Source organism: Vollenhovia emeryi, unplaced genomic scaffold (genome assembly GCF_000949405.1).
Source record: "Vollenhovia emeryi isolate VEMERY1.0 unplaced genomic scaffold, V.emery_V1.0 DF939123.1, whole genome shotgun sequence".
Lineage (NCBI taxonomy): Eukaryota > Metazoa > Arthropoda > Insecta > Hymenoptera > Formicidae > Vollenhovia > Vollenhovia emeryi.
In genome coordinates, this window is record NW_011967243.1 from 3,671,091 (window position 1) to 3,693,768 (window position 22,678).

Here is a 22,678-nt window from a genome sequence, read left to right on the forward strand (position 1 = left end):
CACCAGTGTAGCAACAGGAAACAAGCCTCTGTGCAATCGGGGAACCGAAGTCAGGTGCATACAACACGCCTGGAGCGAGCGGCCGACCAATCGCGGCCGCTCGCCGCGCGACCTAACCTACCGGGGGTTGACACCACGTAAACGATAATGTCGACGTTATCGGAATCCGATCGGAGTCGACCGTGCGGCGGCCGCGATCGTGTCAGATCGGCGTCAGTCGTTGAGTCGCGCCGATCGTAGGCCGGATGGGACGCTAGCAGCCACGCAGCCCCCGATGTTCCCGGCGCGCGATTCTCACCCCCGGCCGGCGTAATCGATAGCCGCCGCGGCAAAACCGCGCTGCGTCGCGACTAATGGGGAACGAAAGGAGCGCCCTGCGCGGCCTCGAGATCGAGGACAAAGCCGTCGAGGTCACGGACTACTGGATGCACTACGATGCGTGCGTGCACGACTCGAGCACGCAGAGGCTGTCCGTCTTCATCAGCGAGCCGTCCCTCCACTTCACGGCGACGTTCGGCAGACCGTCGCCGTTGGAGCGCGCGGCGAAGGTTCATGTCTATCCTCTCGCTTCCTCGCCCCTTGAATCTGCCGCCGGGACGGACGCGTAGAGGCAGTCGAATATATTCCCCCCCCCCCCTGCTTATTTTAACAAACGAGAACGCCTCGAGCTCCGACTCTCTTACGGCCCGAGCAGAATGTCTTGTACTCGGTGTCTCACGTTTCGAATCTTCGTTTTAAATCTGACGACTTGAAGTAGAAGAACGCACAGGATCTTGTGCCCCAAGAGTACAAGACAGTCATTCTGCTCAGGCTCTTTATGCATCAGCTGATTTAGAGATAAACGCTGTTTTGACGAACTGACTGGAAAAGTAGAAGAATCAGTTCGCCAGGATGTTAACACTGTTTACCTCTAAAACATCAGAATGTCTTGTATTCGATGTCTCATGTTTCGAATCTTCGTTTTAAATCTGACTTGACGACTTGAAGTAGAAGAACACACAGGATTTTGTGTGCCCCAAGAGTACAAGACAGTCATTCTGCTCAGGCTCTTTATGCATCAGCTGTTTTAGAGATAAACGCTGTTGACATCATCTTGACGAACTGATTGGAAAAGTAGAAGAATCAGTTTGCCAGGATGTTAACATTGTTTACCTCTAAACTAAAACAGCTGATGCATAAAGGGCCTGAGCGGAATGGCTTGTACTCTTAGGACACAAGACAGTTCTGGTGCGTTACTTTAACACTAAGGCCCGGTCAACAATGAGTCTTTTTGCGAAAAGTGTGACTTTATCTTAATTTGTTTTCCTCCGGTAATGTATTATGGATGGTGGCGCGCGTAGCGAGAGTGAAATTGCGAGAAATAATGCGGTGGGGCGTGGCGTTGTGTGCTTCAGAACTTTATGCTGCATCGGCATCCCTGTATCCTGAAGTACATCTCCTCGTGGAGAAAAGGCGGCAAGTTCTTCCTCGCCACGGAGGAGGCCAGGCCGCTGATCCAGGTCATCGAGAAGCAGAGCATACTGCAGATCTGTATCGGTCTGCACAGCATCCTACGCGCCTTGGTATTCCTGCACGAGACCGCACTGGCGTCGCACAACAATGTGTGCAGCAGTTCCATCTACGTCACCGCCGAGGGGTACTGGAAGCTGGGTGGACTGGAGTGCCTGTGCAAGTTCGCGGACGCGACGCCGACGTATTACCAGCGAATAAAGAGCTACCGATACGAGAAGGCGATATCGCCGAGCGAGGACGTAGCCGATCTAATTAAAGCCGCTAATCTCACTGCGATCGATTCGTACGCGTTTGGAGTGCTGGCGGAAGACGTTCTGAAGACTTTACAAGACACAGGTACACGCGAGTCCGGAGCTACCACTGTGGACGGCTCTTCTCGTTAAAACAGACTTACCCCAGTGAGAAATGATTCGTCGATCGATGTCGAAACGATGTCGAATCAACATCGATACCGTCAAATTGACGTCGATTCGACATCGTTTCGACATCGATCGACGAATCATTTCTCACTGGGACGTTCACGACGCGCGTGTTAAACTTGAACCTTGCTTTCAGATGGAGCACCGAATTTGCTGGAATTCCGCGAGTTTTGTAAGAAGAATCTGCAGAATCCGGACGCGTGTCTGAGAAGCGGGCTGTTGAATGTGCTGCAGCATTCGTTCTTCACCCACGAGTTTATAAGGATACACGCGTTTCTGGAAGAGCTGCCGCTAAAAACCGACGTCGAGCGGGAAGAGTTCTTCACGTGAGTAACTTGGAGAAAGTAGTTGGTGAGGTGCGAGGAGTCGCGTCTAAAACATTCTTTTTTTTCCAGGAAATTGAGACAGCAATTGCAGATGTATCCCGAGGCCGTTGTTGCCGAGCAATTAGGCAGAGTGCTTCTTTCCAGGATAGTTTTGTTGGATAGCACTGCCCAAGTAAAACTTTTACCTTTTATCTTTAAGCCCAAAGGTTAGGCTACATGCGTTTAGCAAGATCTCTTAATCCTAGAACGGTACACGTGGGTCACGTCCGGTTCTACCTTTTCAAAGATTTCTCGACACGTCTCTCCTACAGTTTTGTTAGAATTTCTACATATACAGTCTGACGTATCCAATTCACTGGTTGTCAAACGAAAATTAGAAACTGCAAGCCAGAGTTACAGCACGTTCCGTCAGCTGTACGTGTGTGTGTGTGTCTAGTAAAAGCAAAAGAAATATATGTGTACCGTTCTAAAATTATTTTATACATATCGATAGCCGTGCTTTACGTAACAGGTAGCCTAACGAGACCTCTCGTATCTCTTGCAGATGAGAAAAACGATTTGGGGACTAGTCTATTTACAGTTCCTACTTTTAAGAGTATCTTAGCACCGAGAATTCTGCAAATGTTTTGCATCCGAGACGTCTCTATTCGTTTGCTGCTGCTGTCCCACTTCAATTCGTTCGTTCACGTGTTCGAGGCGGACGAGCTGAAGAACCACATACTTCCCGAGCTGCTCGTCGGGATAAAGGACACCAACGACGATCTCGTCAGCGCCACGCTAAGGGCGCTGGCCGATATAGTACCGATCCTGGGCGCGGCGACGGTTATCGGCGGCAACAGGGGGAAATTGTTTACGGACGGCCGGCCGAATAAGAAGATGGCTCGTAACAAAGACCTCGATGTTATTAGGAAGGCTTTGACGTTCACGCAGGAACCCGTCTTCGTGAATATAGACGAGAGTAACGTGCACCTGGCGGAGAGGCCGTCGCCCGACGGCGGCGAGGATAAGAGGGAGAAGGAATTCTCGTTCGCCGAGGAGGAGTGCACCTGGTCGGACTGGGAGACGCAGGAGTCGGCTGGGAGCGGCCGTTGTCCCGCGGAAGAGGCTCCCCCGGACAACGTGCAGGCGGAGGCGCAGGAGCCGCGCGACGCGGACTCGTCCTCGACTCCGCCCCCGCCTGAATTACCGTCGAGCGCCGAGAAGCCGAGGTACACGAAGAAACTAGTGATCTCCGACATCACCGAGCTCGACATAAAGCATTCGAAGGCGATAAGATCCCCGAGGGAAGAGATAGACTTCTTCACGGATATGGAGCCCGTGATACGGAAGACGCAGGTCCTGCACGTGCCGGAGGTGCACTCGCCGAAAAGCATGTTCGACGTGAAGGCGTCCGGCGCCGCTTTGGAGGAGCACGACGTTAACGGCTGGGGGGAGGACCTGAGCGACTTGAGCATAGACGATGCGTACGAACTGGCGGAACAGTGAGCGCGCGAGAAAGAAAAGAGAGAAGCCGTCTGCACGGAGAGCTGCGACACGAATGATACTCATCCCAATTGTATCCGTTTCCATTACGTCCAGTCAGTACATGTGATCAACATCATGTATACTCTCAAAATAAGTATTTTTAATAAATGTAAAATATACGATTGGCCAAAAGCTGCCGCGGTGTTTATCCCTCGCGTAGGAATCTCGCGCAGGCTAAATCGTGAAGGGATTATTGTCCGGGATACATCGTTTTTGTACAAGCGGACGATTCGCCAAGCGTGGAAACAGTCGTCTTGGAGCCCTTCGTTTAATCAACAGGCACGTATTTTTGAGAGCCTCAGAAAAGGCGTATACAGCGCCGGATCTATACACAAGTTTAGGGCCTCATCATAAAGGGCTTCCTCGACTCGGTATAGAAAAGATATGAAAAATGTATTTTTGTTATTATTGACTGTTTTTTATCAATTATTATTTTTGGTCGTCCGAGCTTACTAGTTGGAGGAACCTAGAGGGGCCGCAAAATCGTAGATCCGGCCTGGATGTACAGGGTGTCCCAATTTAATGTCGCACCCCAAATAACTTTTAAACTCTCTTGAATATCTCAAAAAGTATTGGGCAAATAAAAAAATGTTTTAGACAAAAGTTGTTCATATTAATTGGTAGAATAAGATGGTAAAATAAACAATAGGGGACACCATTTAAAAAATTGAAGGTGACCTTTACGTGACCTTCACGCAACTCGTCAAGGTCGAACTGATGGCACCATCTCATGTCCCCCCGCGAACCAAACAACTTTTGTCCGAAATGTTTCTTTCTGCGATCAAAAATAAAAAGTTATTTGGGGTGGGACATTAAATTGGGACACTGTATAGCTGCATAGTGACATATAGGGAAATGTAGAGATTTTGCGTGCTCAAAGTGTGTGTTTGCAGCTGCTGTCAGGAGTGTCAGGCTCCTTGGGGCGCGCGCGGCCAGAGGCCGATCTCGGGATCGCGATGCGGGATGACAACGACGACGCGGAGCGGGTGCTGGACGCGGAGCAGTGGCGGCTGGAGGCCCAGGCGGTGATCAACGACGTGAAGAAGCACGTGCGGGACCTGAGGGTGTCCGAGCGGCTGACCAGCACGAACCAGGTCATCTACCTGAACCTGATCACGCTGGAGGGCCTGCGGTTCTGCGTGGAGCTGTCGGCCACCGGCTTCGCCGTCGTCGGCAACCGGCACGACGACACGTCGAACGCGGGCAACGAGCGCTTCGAGACGCCGTACAGCCTCCTGAACTTCGTCAGTCCGCAGTACAGGAACTCCTTCGGGAACGCGCTGCTGGACAAGCTGAAGGAGCTGAGCGATGAGCAGTAGAGTTCGCGCGGTGGAAGGCGGCGAGGAAGCTGCGTTCCTGCTTTAGGTCTAGGTTGAGCTTGAGTGCGGTTAATTGAATCGCGTCCGTCACTTCTAGTCAGTATCGTGGAAGGTGCGTCCGGGGAGCGCGCTCTTAGCGCTAAAAGCGTCTTCTATCTTTATTCGACACTATAGTGAGTGGCGAAGGTGGACCAATGCTTTCAGCACTAATAGCGTCTCCCCGAACGTAATCTGGAATGGAACAGTTCACTCTGCAGATTGTGAACTATTTTGGATAATCAGTCGACACAATAGCGGGACTGAAGTCCAAGAATGTTCTCAGGTGCTGCGTCAATGCGTTTGGGTACTCATTTAAGCTCCGTTCGTCATTACGTTTGTAAGCAAGATCCGTATTCTTGACGAATAAATCGCAAAATGGAATGTAATCTTAGGTCTGTCCGGACCAACTTAAGACCCGCGTCCACGATGCTGGAACCTGGTCCGAGTTCTAGTTCCGAGAATTGTGTGTATAGCCAATGTGTATATCAATCAACTTGCAGCTTTTACGGAACACGGAATTACAAGTATCTAATTTTATATCCTTTCTTTGCGCCTCAAGTCGTACTTTGTGTATCCCGTATATACAGAATTGTAGCGACGACCGTCTTACATGTACATTCCGCTCGCTCTCGAATCGTAATACCGCAACGAACGGCTCCGTAATGCGAAACGACGCATGTTAAATAACAGATGGAAAATGCGACTGGAGTCTTTGAAAATACAACACCGATCCCCCCGGTCGATACTTTGATTTGCGTCACTTTTATTCTAGACTGTATTGTAGACTTGTAAAATAATTTCTGGTATTTTAGAATCCCAATCGATTCTCCAATATGTTCCTTTTTACGTATTGAACTTTTAATTATCACGAAACGCGGACGGCTTCTCGTGTCGCATTCAATTGATCCGCGAGTTGTTGCGTTCGAGCGTCATCCTCGTCCAACAGTGCTTGCAGTTCGCTGTCTTCAAACTTTTTTCGGCGGTCTTTCACGTTGTTCGATCCGCCGTGCTGCTCCGAGCGGAATCTATGTATAAAAAGAAAAACGAGCGCCGCGGGACGCTGCTGTCATCTCGGAACAAAAGAGTTCAACAACAGGGTTGCTGCCTTGGCGAGAAAATCAAAGCGAGTCCAGATTAAAATGACCTTGTGCCCGCGCGATCGGTCAAGTCTGGCATCTCGTTGAATAGAGTTTCGAGGTGACGCTGTGAAATTTCAAATTCGACCAATCGTAGCGCGGGGCGATTTCAATCTGGACCATTTTGATTTTCTCGCGCGAAAGGCGGCCGCGGGCGGGCGAATCCCGCGTAAGTAGATCTCGAGGCGCCGGCCCGGGGCGCCCGGTGCCGCGCCTACGTCCCTGCGCCCCGTCGATGCCCACCGTCTCGGCTGCGCGCGGACACAGTGGAGTCCCGTCCGCGAGGTTGACGCTGCGTCGCGCCGTGGGTTGCCACGGCTCTCCCGCGCGGGGCACAGAGCGAGGTACGTGCTTTCATGACGGTGACGGCGCGCGCGAGGAGATTGGCCGGCGTACGATGACATGACACGCCCGCGACTCGTCGCGCAGCGTGTGACAAAGTCCAGTGCAGCTCGGTGCAGCTGCACCCGCCGTCGTCTCGTCCCGTCCCGCCCCGCCCGTCGCGTCACGTCGCGTGCGGGCGCACGCGAGGAAGACGACACGCGAGTCCCCCGACACGGAGGAGCGGAGGACAGGCGGAAGGAAGGAATCGCGGCGAGCCGATGCGCCACGCGCCGCATTCGTGCGCCCGACGTCGCGTAGGACACCGCGAACGGTGAGCGACGCGATATCGCGAGTGTGCGAGAGCGAGCGAGCGAGCGAGCCGCGTCTCGAGGAAGTGCGTCCAGCCCCGAGGAACCGAGATAAGGGCTGCGGTCAAGCTGTCGCTTCGAATGTCCTTTCCTTTCGACGGAGATAGAAGGACGCGAGTTTGCAGCGGCAGCTTGACGGCAGCCTTCGGTCGCGCGTGTAGTTTCCTCCCCGTCCTCCCCCCGCCCGCCCGAGGAGGACGCGCCGCGAGGTTGTTCTCCAGGAACGGCGTGGCGTTTCGCGCGGAACGCGGCGCACTTCACGCCGCGCGCGCCCGTCCGACTTTCTCTCTGTTTATCGCCGCGCGCTACTCCGCGACGACCGGGCGCGGGGCGGAACGAGGAGGAGGATCCTCGGCGAGGGAGTCGGGAATCGTCGTTGCCTCCTGGACGCTCCGGACGTGCCGGACGACGGCCCCGTCGCGCGTATTATTTTCCGCGGTCGAGCCGGTCGCGGCGACGTGTGTGTGTCTGCGCGCGCGCGCGCCTTGCCAAGATTTAATTCCGCTCCGGTCGGCGGAGGCGCCCAGCCAGAGTTATGACACGAATAGCCGCGAGTCGGACGGTTAATCGGGACTAATTAGCGCGTGTGCCACTATCGGCGCGGGCCGCGTCCGTTTCGCTCGCTCGCTCGGGTCGACGGAGAACCGCCTGATCGCCGGACTGGATCGCTCCCCGCCCCCCCCCCTGCGCCGCGCGCGGTGTCGACGAGTTACTTCGCCGTTCGCACGAGTGGAAAGAAACGCGGAGAACCGTTCTTGTATATCGCCTGACTCCAGTGTCCCTTTCTCTTTTTGTTCTTTTAATGCATCGACAGGTCTTCCTGTTTGACGCGAGTCGACCCTCCTGTTTGCAGGAACGGCGCCCCTGAACGCCAGGAAGGGACCCAGGTCGACGTCTCGCCGAGCGCGCGCTGTTAATACGCTCCTGCCCCGTGTGTTTTTCATCGATACTGCCCGCCCCGCATAACAGCGACGAGCGCGCGGAATCACGGCTCCGTCCGTGACGCGCGGAGCGAAGTCCGGGGGCCCTGGACCGCGCCATTTCTCCCGGAGAGCGGGCCCGAGTGCGCGTTGCGCCGCGCCGCCGTCCGCGATAAACTGCTGCGTTGCTGCGCCGTGCTTCACCTTCGCCGTTGCTGCGGGATACGTCGCGCGCGCGCACGTGTGTGTGTGTGTGTGTGCGGCGTTTCGTGAAACTGGTGCCCGGCCATCCAGATGCCGTCTAAGGATCATCGCCGAGACTTTCGCCAGCCACGTGATCGGCAAGTTCGACTCCGTTTCGCGCCGCGACCGAGAGCCCGGAGAGCGGGCTGGCAGAGTCAGCCGGACGTTCTGCAATTCGCCCGCGCCCGGAGCCAAACGCTTACCGCATTTCTCAAACGTGTCCTTCGTGCCCGACGTATTCCTATTTAAAGTCCCTCTAATTGTACGTTTAAAGGTACTCGATGACGGTGGAACGCGAGCGAAATTTCTCGAGCGACTGCTTCCATTTGGATTATCTCCTCGGTAGCATCTCTTAGCTCGAAATCAACGTTGCTTGTTATGTTAATGGCAATGATTCATCAGTTAGTACGATCAGATTAAAGGGATACGACGTGGAGTTGCGAAGAAAATGCTCTCGCACACTTGCTCTCGCATTGCGAGGACAGGCAGCCTCGGCGCGTAGTTTTAATAACGATCCGAGGTTTTATGATAAACGCGCGCTGCATCGCCCGTTAAGTAGGTGCGAACTTTTTAAATGTAATCCGGCTTTCGGGAACTCCGCGCGTGTCTTTTTGGATTTGACAGGATACGATGATATTTTTGCGCGAGTTTATTCGCGTCCTAGCGCGATCAGAATAATTCTTCTCCGAGCGAATTACTTTTTATGCGAAGTATCCTACATTCTAAATATAGACGCAGTCTCCGTGCTCAATGTATATTTAAAGTATAAATTAGATAATGTGTAGCCTCTTAGAGAAAATTGCTGCCCAAGATAGACCCATTGGGGTCCGGCCACGGCGGAGGGTGTTTGTTCCGTAATTTATTATGCCCTGTGTGTTCCTTTTTTATCGTTGCAATGAGAGACACCGCGCGTAATATTAATAACGTTTACAACGCGTAAATGTCAATGGCGGAATAAAATTGCAAATGAACGCATGCCGAGCTTGTGCAATCGAGATCGCGTGTCTCGCCATCGATCATTTATTCCAAGGAAAAGCCTATGAATCACACAGCAAAAAAAAGATAAAACTTATCGTATCGGCCATTGATAGGCTTTATCTGACAATATCGGGCGTGAGTAATCTTCCCGGCGCGAGAGTAAGTTTCAGTACTCGTCGATTGCCGATATTGATTATTAGATATTGCTTATTTCTTGCTCTTTACAACTTGAGATCAGCGAGTTTATCGAATCCGGTACGAGTAGATTAGAGCAGGGACATATCTTAGAAAATCGCAGCGCCCGTTTGTGCTCTACGGTATTCTTGTAACACCTGTAATTTATTATGTGTGCGTACAGGTTCAACGTGAACTTGCTGAAACGAAGTAGATAGATGACAAACGTCTCAGAGGTATGGCAAGCTTGACGGTGAACACCTCTAGTAAAAACAGTTCGCGCAGTGGATCTCCTAGTAGGACAACCTCGACGTCTCAATTGCATCAACAATCGTCAGCAAACTTGGAGCATACTCCAAGATTGCGTAATGCCCCAATGTAAGAGTCTGCCAGTACAAGGAATACGTGTACACAATTTACTGTTCATTGCCCGCCTAATGCTCAACATTTTTAACGGAGTCTGTATATTATTTTTGTACATATATTTGTAATTTACTCTTTACCACGTTCATTGCAATATTATGAATTTCTGAGATCCACGAATTGGAGAAACTGTAATAACAGCATTCGTGAAACGTCCGTTTCAGTTCCCAAGGTGAGGGTAGCACAGGCAGTGGAAGTAGCGGCGGCGGCGGTACTGGCAGTAGCCTCAATATGAAAGGCAGCAATAGACAAAGATCACCAGGAAATTTAATTCGCACGCCGGGGGATACCATGGATGAACCAAGTAATACTTCAAACACTGCCGAACCGGACGAGTTTGTGCCAAATGTTCATCCACCGACTGATGACGAAGGAGTACGTACTTCTGACTCATTTAAATACCTCTCTTCTAATGAGGTATAAGATAATAAGCGTTTGCATCAAAGGCAAGCAGGGAAATTATTACCTTTGCGAGCCTAATGAGCGTATGCAATCTACAGCGTGTCTTTGTGTTCTTGCATAAAGAGAGTTACATAATATTGCCATTGTATATCCGCTAACTAACGTAGCGGATTGCAAGGTTGTCAATCAATATGCGGTCGAATTATAGACAAAGAAATGGTACAATTATGCGTATGTTCTAAGCAAGTTACATTGTTTTCGTCAATTTTTAGACTATACGATATGTAAAGATTTTTTTACCGCAGAAAAGCGGTCGTAAAGTCTGCTTACGATATACTTAAACTGCATTAAGATGGATATTCTTGTATGTTTAACGTTATATAGTTGATGTGATTTTTCATGCAACCCTCGTGCAAATGGAAAATAAACATGAATGAATGTTTGCAGGAACAATATCACACAACCCAATCGTTCCTATCGAATGGTTCTTCTGAATTGATAAGCGACGATGTCGACTCCAGTGCTGCACGAGTTCGTCAAGCTATTGAGCATATTCAAAGCAAAATTGCGAAAACGCGAGAGCAGATAAGAATAGAACAAACCACGCGGGATGGTACGTGAACGTTTCCCTAATTTAATTAAGACGAACGCACGAAGGCGAAAGTGTATCTTATTAATATGTTTTATTTACTCGAATGTATTGTTATACAGAAAACGTCAATGAATATTTGAAATTGGCCGCTAATGCGGACAAGCAGCAGTTAACTAGGATTAAAACGGTATTCGAGAAGAAGAATCAAAAATCGGCGCACAGTATTTCGCAACTACAAAAAAAGTTAGATAGCTACACGAAAAAATTAAGAAATTACGAGATGAATGGTGCACCGACGAGTCATAGGCAACCGAGGGAAATGTTGCGCGACATGGGACAAGGACTCAAGTGAGTGTCGCATAAATGATTCTTTTTCTTGTATCAGAAAAAAAGAATATTTTAATTTATTACCGAAACGTAATGAATTCGCATGTATTGTTTAATAAATAATTTGTAATGTGGGCTTGCATTTTAGAAATGTGGGAGGAAACATCAGGGATGGTATCACTGGTTTTTCAGGGTGAGTGTTGATACGAAAATAGACGACCCATGCCCAAAGATGCTGAAACTCTATTCTTATGTGGTTGATTCATCACTTCTTTTTAGAACCGCACTGCCATTAATACCCACTTCAATTTAAGATTAACGCAAAATATGTTCTCTTAATAATTTACAAGACATGTTTAAAAGTACAGTCAAGTAAAACGTATTTATATTTCTAATGATGTTCGTATTGCAGAACTGTAATGTCTAAACCAAGAGAGTTTGCTCATCTTATTAAAAACAAATTCGGAAGCGCTGATAATATAAATACTTTGTCACGTAAGTAACTGTCATTAAATTTCTAGTAAGTTTTACATGATTCAAGCTGTGAAGTATAACATATTACAACACCTGGCTAAAAACAATTTGGTTCGGATTAATAAATATAATTTATTCTATTTAACGTACAGAAAATAATGTATATAAGTCTTACGGTATGATTCATACAATCCACTCTTGTCATTTTTATTTATTTAAATATGAGATATGTTTAGATAAGAAAATAAATATCTTTTAACATTTTTGCTATCATGGCAGTTGAGAGTAGTAAGTAATGTGTTGTCCAAGGAGCGAGAGTTTCATTACACTTTGTTATACGCTTCATGCACAGTATTTTAATTTTTTTTTTCGATTGCTTCAAGCTTCTCATCTTCTTTGCATAGAAACGATTAAATAATAACGTCGTTGTCTGTAAAGTATAAAATATTACTTTGCTCATATTTCTTGCTTACAATTTTGCTTACTAAATTTCTATTTCTTTTTCGAAAATAATTATTCGATATAAGTTTGCCGTATGTTATGTTGCACATATTTATTTAACATTATATCGTTACGTAGCAGTGTTATATGATTTCCAGTGACTTTTGCGATTTACACATTTGCTTTCCTTTATTTACTGTCAGTTATCCAATACTCTCTTGTGAAATGTATGATAATCTAAAAAAAAATCCATTATTTTGTCATTATCATGATTAAAAAAAGCATTTTACATTGTGAAACGACTGCTTTTCGAAAATAAAAGGGGTGCGAGAAATTAACCATTGTTTAAGGAAACTGAATAACATAATAACTCGAGAAAGAAAAACACTATTCATTTCAAAAGGCCAAGCTTTGGTATTGGATAACGTTCTAACTTGCCACCTCTGTGTCTCTACAGATGGCTCGACTTTTTATGTAAACGATACACCGCATGCAGGTAATGGTGATAACGCTAGCGTTGAAGATGATAAAACTCACCATGGATCGGCTACACTTCCGGGTGGATGCAGTCTGGGATCTACCCAAAGCGCGGCTATGAAGTTTCCGTCTGAGGAAGGATCGGAGTGTTCTAGCGTAACTAGTGAAAGCGGCCCCGGTAGTAGAGGACAGCCGCATACGTGTCACAGTAATAATGCCTTGAGTCTCAAATCTATTTTTGCAGAACTACAGGAACACCGGGAGAATCTTGATCGAATGAGAGAAAAATTAGAGACTGTAAAGGTTTGTATTCAACTTTATTATCCGGTAATCGAAACTGAGATGTATTTCATAAAGAATTATCTAATTTCATAGATGTTTGCCGTTCTTTTTTTTTCAGACGTTACAGCAAGAAGTGACATATCTATCCCATTCCCTCCAAGAAGAACGTTTCAGATGCGAACGTTTGGAAGAGCAAATCAATGACCTAACGGAATTACATCAGAACGAAGTGGAAAACTTGAAGCAGACTATTACGGATATGGAGGAGAAAGTGCAATATCAAAGCGAGGACAGGCTACGAGATATACATGAGATGCTAGAGAGTTGTCAAACTAAAATCTGGAAAATGGAACACCAGCAACAACAGCATCAGCAATACGTGACACTGGAGGGTTTGGATAATAGCAATGCTAGGGCGCTGGTTGTAAAATTGATAAACGTAGTATTGACAGTATTGCAAGTTATTTTACTTCTTGTTGCAACGGGTGCTGGTATTATGATGCCTTTTCTCAGAACCAGGTAAGATCATTGCCGAGATAGCTCTTACACTTTACTCGTTTTATTTCTTTGACATCACCCTCTTGTTCTATTCTCCGTTGTAGCAACAATAAACTATCGATGGAATATTTAGACTCACACTCTCTATCATCTGCATTACTTCTGCATTCATCGCTATTAGGCATCTACAGATAATATTTCCGTAATATAAGTAAAAATTGAAATATGTGATAATCGTGTTATCTCTCTTGCATAGTTTTATTCGTCTTTATACTGCAATCGACAATCAGTCATCCGGATTTATTTTGCACATTCATTATTTTGGTTTGTTTTTTGTATGTCTGTTACAGCTGTACTAAGCCTCATTGTTTCATGTGCAGGGTGCGTATATTAACAACAACCTTCGTTGTACTGGGCATAGTGTTTGTGCTAAAGCAGTGGCCTGAGGTACATGACGTTGGCAGTCACCTCATGCGCCACCTCAAGCAGACCCTCGCCATGAAGTAGCATTGTAAGTGAATAAAATTTTCACTTGATGCTTAATTGCCAGTAACATGTAAAGGCAACACTTAGTACAATACTATGTTTCAAACGAAGTGGACGAAATGTGAAAGTTCCTAAATGATTTGTCTTAGAGAAAGAAAGGAAGAAGGGAGGAAGAGTGAGAAAAAAATATTTTATGTAAACAGTATTTATTTTAGGGTGGAATACTTAAATTTAATCAAACCCTGTGATGAAGCTGGGCTAGATTGGACACGTTGATTGAAATCTTGCATCCATTTATCAGTGTTGTAGCACATTGGAGCAATAATAGTATGTATACGCGTAAATAAGTTTATCTTGTATCTTGGGTTGTTTAAATTTATTATTATAAGATATATATGTATTTTTGATACCATTATTTAAATTGATGACGCTATTTTACTATAGGAAAAAACGTGATTTTCAAATTAATTTATACAAACTTTCATTAATTTACATCTCTTCGTTCGGTTTGATTTAACTTTTTCACAATCGTGACATTGGCGATCAATTGGTGCTGAACAAATTACATTAGAAAAACTTCTTTAGACACGAACAATTGTTGAAATACTACACAGTGACACTGCTTGGCTATATGTGGCACATATTATGAAGGTTTAATTTCAATTAACGTAGTGTATCTCTACGTTTATTTCTTCACGAGTGTAAAAGTAGGGTAAAGGATACCAAGTGAGAGAAAGTATTGCGTGATGCACACCAGGATACTGTCTTCAACCTCCACGATCGGTCCAGTTACAATTTGTCGATGTACAATCGATTTGTTTTAAATCTTCTTGGATGTATCTGTCGATAAGTCAAGAATTTGTAACATCCAAATCGTCCAAATGCTAAACAATAATGTAAATTAAGACAGGGCCCTTATATCACTATAGATAGCTGCTGTCCGGCATTGTATAAAATATGAAGTAGTACGTATTGTATATTCACTTGTTATTTGTAATATTCGATAAAGGTGTAAGTTCTCTAGGAAATGCAAGCTTTTTTTAATTGTTGGTAGCGTTGCATAAAATAGCTAGAGTATAAATTAAATCACGCATGCAATGAAAGAGAAATGAAGGATTTCACTAAAGGCTGCAGGAAATGTTACTTTCTCGTTGGAAAATTGTTGGAAAATCATGAAATTTGGGCATAAATAAAAATTTACACACACACATACATACATACATACATGTATATGCAATGCATGTGCTGCTACATCTGATATCAGGAGGACCAACCGTCTCTTTCCTCTTATTCTACGGTACGATTTACATCGCACATATAACGTAAAAATTATGCTTACATTTGAGAATAAAGACAGGAGTGATTTTCATTAGTCCAATGAGCGATCTAATCATCAAACCCATAAAGTTGCGTGTGTATTATAACGAGCATAAAGAATCGATCCATGACAGTTAGTTGAAATGAGAGAAAGACTGAAGGGCTACATTGCTGTATAACAATTATTGTTAGTTTACCATTGGCGTTGTAATTTTAAGTTTTTAGTATTGAAGATTAACATTAATATGACGTAAAAAAATAATACAAATTTACGAAAACTCAAAGTATTTGATACATGGCAAAAATAAGGCGAGTTAATAATAACGTTCAGAAATAAGACTAGCATCTGATTTGTGTTTCTTCTTTGTATCGTTACTATTTAATGACAGAGCATACGTATGACTTGTACATTCACTGTCTTGCAATACAATTTTTTAGCTTTCACAGTCAGAATGGCCCGTGTCTATGCACTTTTACTACTCAAAGTGATCGCAGCATGATATATATTAAATTGAAATGACGAACGTCTGTACAAGAGGAGATTTAACCTTGTTTAAATTGCTATATCACGCTGCTCTTTAGCACAGAAATTTTCATGTTTACTTCACGCTGTTTACAAGTAAATAATAGAAACGATATATAAACTTAACAATTAACAGTTCAGTATCTGTGTCAATTTAGCGACATGTAGTGGATGTATTATAACAGCGCAAAGTTTTATTCAGAATTTTATTCAAAAGTTGCCTGTAGCTGTGTACAAAAGGAAATAATTTTATGTGTCTCGTTGTGTCGAATACCTTGTGTTGACAATGTATGTTGTAAAATTTGATATTGATTTAGAAGCTTGCAATGTGAAGGATACGAGTGTTCGGTAATTGAGTAGCAATTTACCGCGTGGAAATTGAAGGCGTGAAAAGGTAATTTTATGCTGTTGCGAAGAGATATTCAATTCATTCCTGATCTCAAAGCAAATGAAAATTGAACTGTATATTCGTCATAGCAGAAATATTCGTTTTTCTCTCGATGTCGACTCATCCAATAGATTTCTCACATCCACATTATCTGCATGGTATTACTTCGAGCAGTTTAACAATCGACGTCCCCCACAAAAATATTTGAATATTTTCTATATTATTTTTCATGTTCCTGTGGTAAATATTACATTTCGGATAAATCGCTGTGATTATGCTAGGTTTATATATAAGCTTAATATTTAAGAAGCAGCTTTGGGATCAATACACAACTGGGAAATGCCACCAAAAAAATCGTATGTGTTGTATATATAGAGATTTTTCTCAAAAATCATGCACCATTCATTACACGTGTAACGTTCGAGACAAATGAAAACGTATTGATTTAATCGAATATCTCGTTAATATCATTTTTTTGTTATATAAAATACATGTAACTAATGTAATTGTAAGATATAAGTCTATTTAGTATTACATAATCATAAGTAGGCAAAATATATAGGGTGTTAAGCAGACATTAATGTACATAGCATTATATTATATTTATAGAAGCTTGTCGTCGTGGCAAGATTTTAACTGTATTTTATTGATTTTGACTTAATAGTTTTTCTAAAAAGATAATATTGAACAATGAGAATTTAATTTCCTTCCATTATATCGTTAGATAACATATAAAACACCCTGTGTATTTATCATTTTAGATCATGGTGCTTTGTAATATACGTATTTAACACTACTAGGGAATTAGAGAATTTTAATCACACGATCGACCACCGATTTACTGAGGGCCCCTGCACGCTTATAAAATATTGAGCGTTACGTACAAAAAGGAAACTGGATGTTAAAGTAGTAAATAGCGCTCGAAATTTTAAGGGAGTTATTAAACAACGACGTAATGTATTTTGTACCTTATTGAAACGTCGCATAAATTTCGTTTTTCTACTTAAAAAGCCGTTTACAATTTTATATGTATTTTATATTTACGAGGCCACGAAATGTGTCACATAAATGTGTATCGTCTAATTTGCGATGATCAATTAATGGATCCTGTTATATAGTTTGTTGTCATTCGTAACTTAGGGGCCCCGTGTGTAGATATTAGCGATAGGCGACAGAATTATTAAAATAAATTATGTCATCGATGCCTTGCGTAGGTAGTTAATGTCAAATTATAGAATAAATATTCGTTGTCAATTGTAGAACGGTATAGGCAAAGCCAGCAGCAGTTATTGTAAAGGTTGTTATCATGTACACTCATTGTGTATATATATATATATATATATAACAGCTGCGTTCAACTGGCATTCTCAAGATAATAAAAGGAATATTTAAAAAAGAAGAAACTGAACATACATAAATTTTTATATATTCATCTTTCGATACGCCGATACTTTCTACATGCCCATGTTATTGCTGCTGGTAGAGTCGACGTACCGAGGTACGTACTGAGCAGCCTTCTGCAATATTATTTCGTACTGTCAAAATAAAGCGAATTTTCAACAAAATCAATTATATTCAATTCCACTCGACCTCACGTGTGCTATTAATAAATCTCTTCGAAGGTGATTGTGCCCCGATAGAAATTCAATACAATTCAGAATAATGTTTCAGGGACATACGGTCGACTAAAAAACACATATCGGTGTAAAGCTCTTTATATTTTCTTCCAGGACTTTTTGTTAATAATAATATTACATTCATCACAATCTTACAAATATAATATATTCAGTTATTTTATCATATATCACAATTTCTACTTTGTGCAGAAAGCTGATTTATATTATTTATATTTACTGAGAGGTTTCCTGGTAGCTGTATAAAAATATACAATTGTTCATGATGATTATATCTACTCTGTTGAATTATCTTGACGAATTATCGTGACGATTTGGAAAGTGCTTATCATTAAAAAAGCATTATCATCCATAGCGTTTCGTCAAGCGTATCAGCCTTCGATTCATTAAATACTATTTTGTTATTAAATAATAATAAATATAGATATAGTAGTAAATGTTAATATTCAGTCTACTATATCTATAAGAAAATATCTTACTTTTCTTACAACAACGTTAACGTTTCTTCTTTCGATATATATATAAAGGTTTAGGAATATATAAAAGATGTAATAATCTAAGAGAATTCGAATGCACAAAAAAGTGTATACTTGTGGACGCAGTAAGAAAAATCGTACATTTTATACATTAATACAATTTTAAATAGTCGTTAATATTCATCTCATTTTGTTGAAACTTATTGTTCGAATCATAAAATCAGGTGTGTAAGAATATTTTATATTATCAACTACCTGAAGTCCATAATGTTCATGATAATAAATGCTGCTGAATTTCTATCCTATAAAACGTAATTTTTATGTGTAGCTTTAAAACAATTTATTTTATATATTAAAATCTCCATTTGTATGTTGTAAATTGCAGCAAATTTATATATTAAAACGAGTTATTATCTTTTCGTTATTACCTTTGAAAATCTCTATATCTACCTTTCGAAAAAAATAATATATATTTTTGAGTATAAGCTAATGTATCGCTATATTTACTGTGATAAATTTACTATAATCCTTTCGAAATTAAAACAACGCAAGTTCATTTGCTCTTGATGATCTACCTACAATCTTGCAATTATTTTATCCGTCAACAAATAACTGCTAGATTTTTCATGTTTCAGAAAGCAATATAGACATTGATATAAAAGATTTGTATTTACATGATTTGGAAATACAGTATGACGCCACGAAATAAAGTTAAAAGATGGCTTTCATATAGAATGTATAAAATCATGCCTCGATCTTAATAATTCAATGTAACTTTCAATCTTCATATACCACAAGACCTACGATGCTTGTAAAAATATCTTTATATAAAGTTTTTGAAAATGTACACTGATAGAATACGTTATGGTGAAAGCAGTTTGTTATCTAACAAATGCGAATAAAGTTTTTTTTAGCACCCATACTGCGCGCTAGACGCTTAAACGCGGCTCGCAGGATTCGTATGTCATTTTCAGCCATGACTTCAATCGGTGATTTGGATCCCATCGTTCGTATCTCGCACTATGATATCGGACGAGAGAATGAGCTTGACCTCCGCGTCCTCGTTATGCGTCACAGACGCGTCCTTTTGCATAGCCGTCGTGACGTGATGCTTCTTCCTGTGAGACATCATGGTCGACCTGGACACGAAAGCCTTGCCGCACTCGCCGCACTCGTACGGCCGCTCGCCGGTGTGCAGGCGCTTGTGGATCGCCATCGGGCTGAACTGTGTGAACGTTTTGCCACAGACGTCGCATCTGTACGGACGCTCGCCCGTGTGCGAGCGCCGGTGGCAGCGTAGAGCCGCGCGTCGCGCGAACACCTTGCCGCACATCTCGCACTTGAAGCTCTTCTCGCCAGTGTGCATGGTCGAGTGGATTCTGAGGTCAACACGCGTGAGGAACCCCTTGCCACACACCTCGCACAGATACGGCTTCTCGCCCGTGTGAATGCGCAAGTGCGTGTTCAGGTAGCTCTTGCTGACGAACATCTTGTTGCACACCGCGCACGGATACTGGCGATTGTCGGTGCCTGAGTGTATCTTCTGGTGGCTTTTGCAGAGACCCTTGGTGATAAAACCGCGGCCGCAGACCTCGCACATGTACGGCTTCACGCCCAGGTGGCGGTTCTCGTGGTCCAGCAGCGACTGCTTCGTCTTAAACTTCTGGCTGCACTTGGTGCACGAGTACGGCTTCAGGTCCGAGTGGACTCTTTGGTGTACAATGAGATAGCTCTTGCACTGGAATCCCTTGCCGCACGTGGAGCAGTTGTAGTCGAACTGGCCCGTGTGCGTGGCCGTGTGCTGCGCGAGGCCGATCTTGCTGCGAAACGCCTTGTCGCACGTCGTACACTGAAACGGCTTCTCGCCCGTGTGCTTGCGCATGTGCTCCTGCAGCTTGTAATTCGACTTGTACTGCTTGCCGCATTCCGTGCACACCTTCGCGGTCCACTTCCGTCTCACCGTCGACTGTTTCTTCTGCCCTTCTTGAGTGTCGTTGCCCTCTCGCGGCGACACTGCGTTTAACTGCGCGTCCTTCTTCTCCTTGTCGACCACTTTTGCTTTATATACATTGCATTGCTCTTTGTGTAGATTTAACACCTCGACGTTGGTAAAATATAAGTCGCAGGGACAGCAGCAGAAATGCTGCTCGAAGTGTGCGACCAAGTTGGCTGTTTCCAGGGCAGCTTCGTTGCAGAAGGGGCACACGTACCAGTGCGAGCCGGTCTCATCTGCAGTGGGGTTGTTGAGCATGGACTCCAGCAGCGCGTGCTTCGTTCTCTTCGTGTATTTAACCATTATTTCGCAGGACATGCCGTTTATCTCACTCGTCGATGGTAAAGCATTCACAGAGTCCACGTGTTCGCGAGTCCCGTTTTCGTTCAGGCAAGACTCGTCTATCTCGTTCTCCGTTTCAGCTTGAGAGGACACAAAATTGTCTACTGGTACCTGAAACACAAAATAAGATCGCATCACACGTTACGAATTTTATTTTTACAGTTTCTCGCGACTTTTACATGGCAATTAAGTTTTTCTTTATAAACTGCTTGTTACTTGCAACAACATACATCATTTTTTAGTACGTGCTGCGACTCTTCCGTAGTTAATCTGTCTTGCAATCTGTGATAGTCCGATTTTGTAGGATCTCCCTCATATTTTACACTTTCACAGAAATGCACTATCTGCTCGTGGTTCTGATCTTCAGGATTGATAGAGGTAACATAATTTATCCCTAATTGACTCAAGTGGTGGCCATCCAAGTTACTCACTACAGTCATGTCGCTATCCAAGTGCATCGTGATCTGATGGTTCGAAACCTATAAAACAGTCCACGCAGATCGTTAATTAAAATTCGAAAGAAAGAACATTTTCAATTATTTGTAAATTGGATTAACTGCACAAGTAAACTGTCTCGCTTGTGCTAGATTCGTATCACGCGTTACAAAAGAATTAAATCATAAGCGATCTGTTCTATTTACGAAACAAAGTAGAAACAAATAACAAAATTAAGGCCCGGCACAAAGGTGCATTAAATACGCGTTTAAAACAGTTACGGCGCTGTCGCAAAGTAGACACTGATCGGGCCAATCACCTCGCGCATGTGTTCGTCGACCATTCTCACGGTGTCGCCGTCCAGACAGTCGATGCCTTGTATATCGGCGTCCTGCTGGACCATTTCCTCCTGGGTGACCACTTGCTCGCCACCGGCCAGGTCCATCTCGTCCATCACCTGCATCGTGTGTATGGTGGACTCGGCCGCCTCGTGCGCCACCGCCGGGTGGCTTTGTACATTTTCGTTATTCATCTGTATGCTATTCAGGTTCCTCTGGATTGTGCCCATGTTATTCACACTCGCCAAATCGTGCTCCGACATGCGCACGACCTCCTCCTTGCAGATGTCCTTCAGCATCTGCATGAACATGCCCTCGGTGTGCAGGCACTTCTCGCGAAAGTCAAACAGCTGATCCAGCTTGAACGCGCACTCCTCGCAGACCACTTTTGGCAGTTGGTCCGTCAACGACACCTGCAATTCACGAGACTGTGATACAAGTGTATTAAGTAGGTAAGCGTCGCTCGCTCATCTGCAGCGCAGATATCCTAGCTCTCTCGCATTTGTCTGGGACCAAGCACGGTAAATACATAATAAAAAAAAAATACAAGCTAGCAAAATGTTGTACATACACGTCTTTAAATTCATCGAGTCTAATCAATTCCTCCGCTGGCCGTGTGATAAATTTGAAATCTGCGAGATCAACGGAAATTGTCTAACGCCGCGACATTAGTGGAGTCCGAGCGAAAGCAAAAGAAAAAAAAAAAGAAGAAGAAGCGTACGCCTCCGATCTAGAAAAGGAACGGTCGCCAAGCGGAACGTCGCGGATTCCGTGTCGACCGTCCCCGCGGGGAGGGCATTTAAAAACCCAGGGTGAAGGATCAATCTCCGTCGCCGCCGCCGTCGCTGTCAGCGAGCGACGCTCCGCGTTCTCGCGCGGCCGCCCTTACTTGGACCGGCAGGCAGGCCGCTATCTTCTTGTCGATGTTGCGCATCTGCTCGCCGGCCTCGAATATCGGCAGGCCCATCAGGATGCTGGTCTTGGTCGCGCACAGGCGGCACAGGTAATCGAACTCCTCGACGACGGCCATGTCGACACAGTAGACCGGAGAGGCGCCTCCTCGCGCGCGCTCCTTCCACCTTCCACCGACGACGGGCGACGCGGACACACGGCGCGGCGGGCAGGGATGGTGGGCGGGGGCAAGCGGACGGAGCGGGAGTCCTCCCCGTTCCCAAAGACTCCAGTAGCGGGATTCTGCGAAGGCCACGGATGCATGCGCTGCACTAGATGGCCAACTTGGTGACAAGAGCCCTGCGATTCGCAGGATATCCGGTTTCGGCCAGCTTTAGGCGCTGGCAAATCTTTTTAGTAGCTTCTGTGCACAAAATAATGCCAGGATAAGCTGCGAATCGCATAGCAGAACATTTTCAGACTTAAAGCACTCAGGTCAGAAGTCTAATGAAAATTAATATATTGGTATCTGAAACTTTCGACTTTTTAATCGCGAGCAATTTGGAATTGGCTTTACAAAACTACAAAATTCTCCCACACGATTACAGTACGCATAAAAATAAAGCGGGGAGGTGCGCGACTTTATATAAAGAACGA

At 44.6% G+C, this 22,678-nt stretch overlaps 4 protein-coding genes across 11 annotated transcripts; 3 read left to right on the top strand and 1 right to left on the bottom strand.

The window, feature by feature from the left end:
• Positions 1-6: 6 nt before the first annotated feature.
• LOC105569754 (protein-associating with the carboxyl-terminal domain of ezrin) lies at positions 7-3,747 on the top strand. Its single transcript, XM_012026468.1, has 5 exons — positions 7-548; positions 1,395-1,848; positions 2,068-2,257; positions 2,327-2,463; positions 2,802-3,747. The coding sequence occupies exons 1-5, from the start codon at positions 354-356 to the stop codon at positions 3,740-3,742; spliced, it is 1,917 nt and encodes a 638-aa protein (XP_011881858.1). The 5' UTR covers positions 7-353; the 3' UTR covers positions 3,743-3,747.
• A 93-nt stretch (positions 3,748-3,840) lies between these two features.
• On the top strand, positions 3,841-5,971 carry LOC105569755 (GSK3-beta interaction protein). The gene is made up of 2 exons (XM_012026469.1): positions 3,841-4,060; positions 4,675-5,971. Exons 1-2 carry the CDS (start codon positions 3,857-3,859, stop codon positions 5,098-5,100), a joined length of 630 nt encoding a protein of 209 aa, XP_011881859.1. The 5' UTR covers positions 3,841-3,856; the 3' UTR covers positions 5,101-5,971.
• An 866-nt stretch (positions 5,972-6,837) lies between these two features.
• LOC105569757 (transmembrane and coiled-coil domains protein 2) lies at positions 6,838-17,311 on the top strand. Of its 8 annotated transcripts, XM_012026472.1 has the most exons (12): positions 6,838-6,930; positions 7,821-8,228; positions 9,467-9,660; positions 9,870-10,080; positions 10,555-10,720; positions 10,819-11,047; positions 11,175-11,219; positions 11,439-11,521; positions 12,399-12,721; positions 12,819-13,219; positions 13,549-13,709; positions 13,900-17,311. In XM_012026472.1, the coding sequence occupies exons 3-11, from the start codon at positions 9,521-9,523 to the stop codon at positions 13,703-13,705; spliced, it is 1,755 nt and encodes a 584-aa protein (XP_011881862.1). In that variant the 5' UTR covers positions 6,838-6,930; positions 7,821-8,228; positions 9,467-9,520; the 3' UTR covers positions 13,706-13,709; positions 13,900-17,311. The 8 variants fall into 8 exon arrangements, with proteins under 8 accessions (XP_011881862.1, XP_011881864.1, XP_011881861.1 ...); XM_012026474.1 differs by lacking the exon at positions 7,821-8,228 and having other exon boundaries at positions 6,839-6,930; XM_012026471.1 differs by lacking the exon at positions 6,838-6,930 and having other exon boundaries at positions 7,655-8,228.
• An 800-nt stretch (positions 17,312-18,111) lies between these two features.
• On the bottom strand, positions 18,112-22,250 carry LOC105569756 (zinc finger protein 852-like). The gene is made up of 4 exons (XM_012026470.1): positions 22,020-22,250; positions 21,112-21,543; positions 20,588-20,836; positions 18,112-20,468 (listed from the first exon to the last, which is right to left on the bottom strand). The coding sequence occupies exons 1-4, from the start codon at positions 22,158-22,160 to the stop codon at positions 19,005-19,007; spliced, it is 2,286 nt and encodes a 761-aa protein (XP_011881860.1). The 5' UTR covers positions 22,161-22,250; the 3' UTR covers positions 18,112-19,004.
• Between the last annotated feature and the right edge of the window lie 428 nt (positions 22,251-22,678).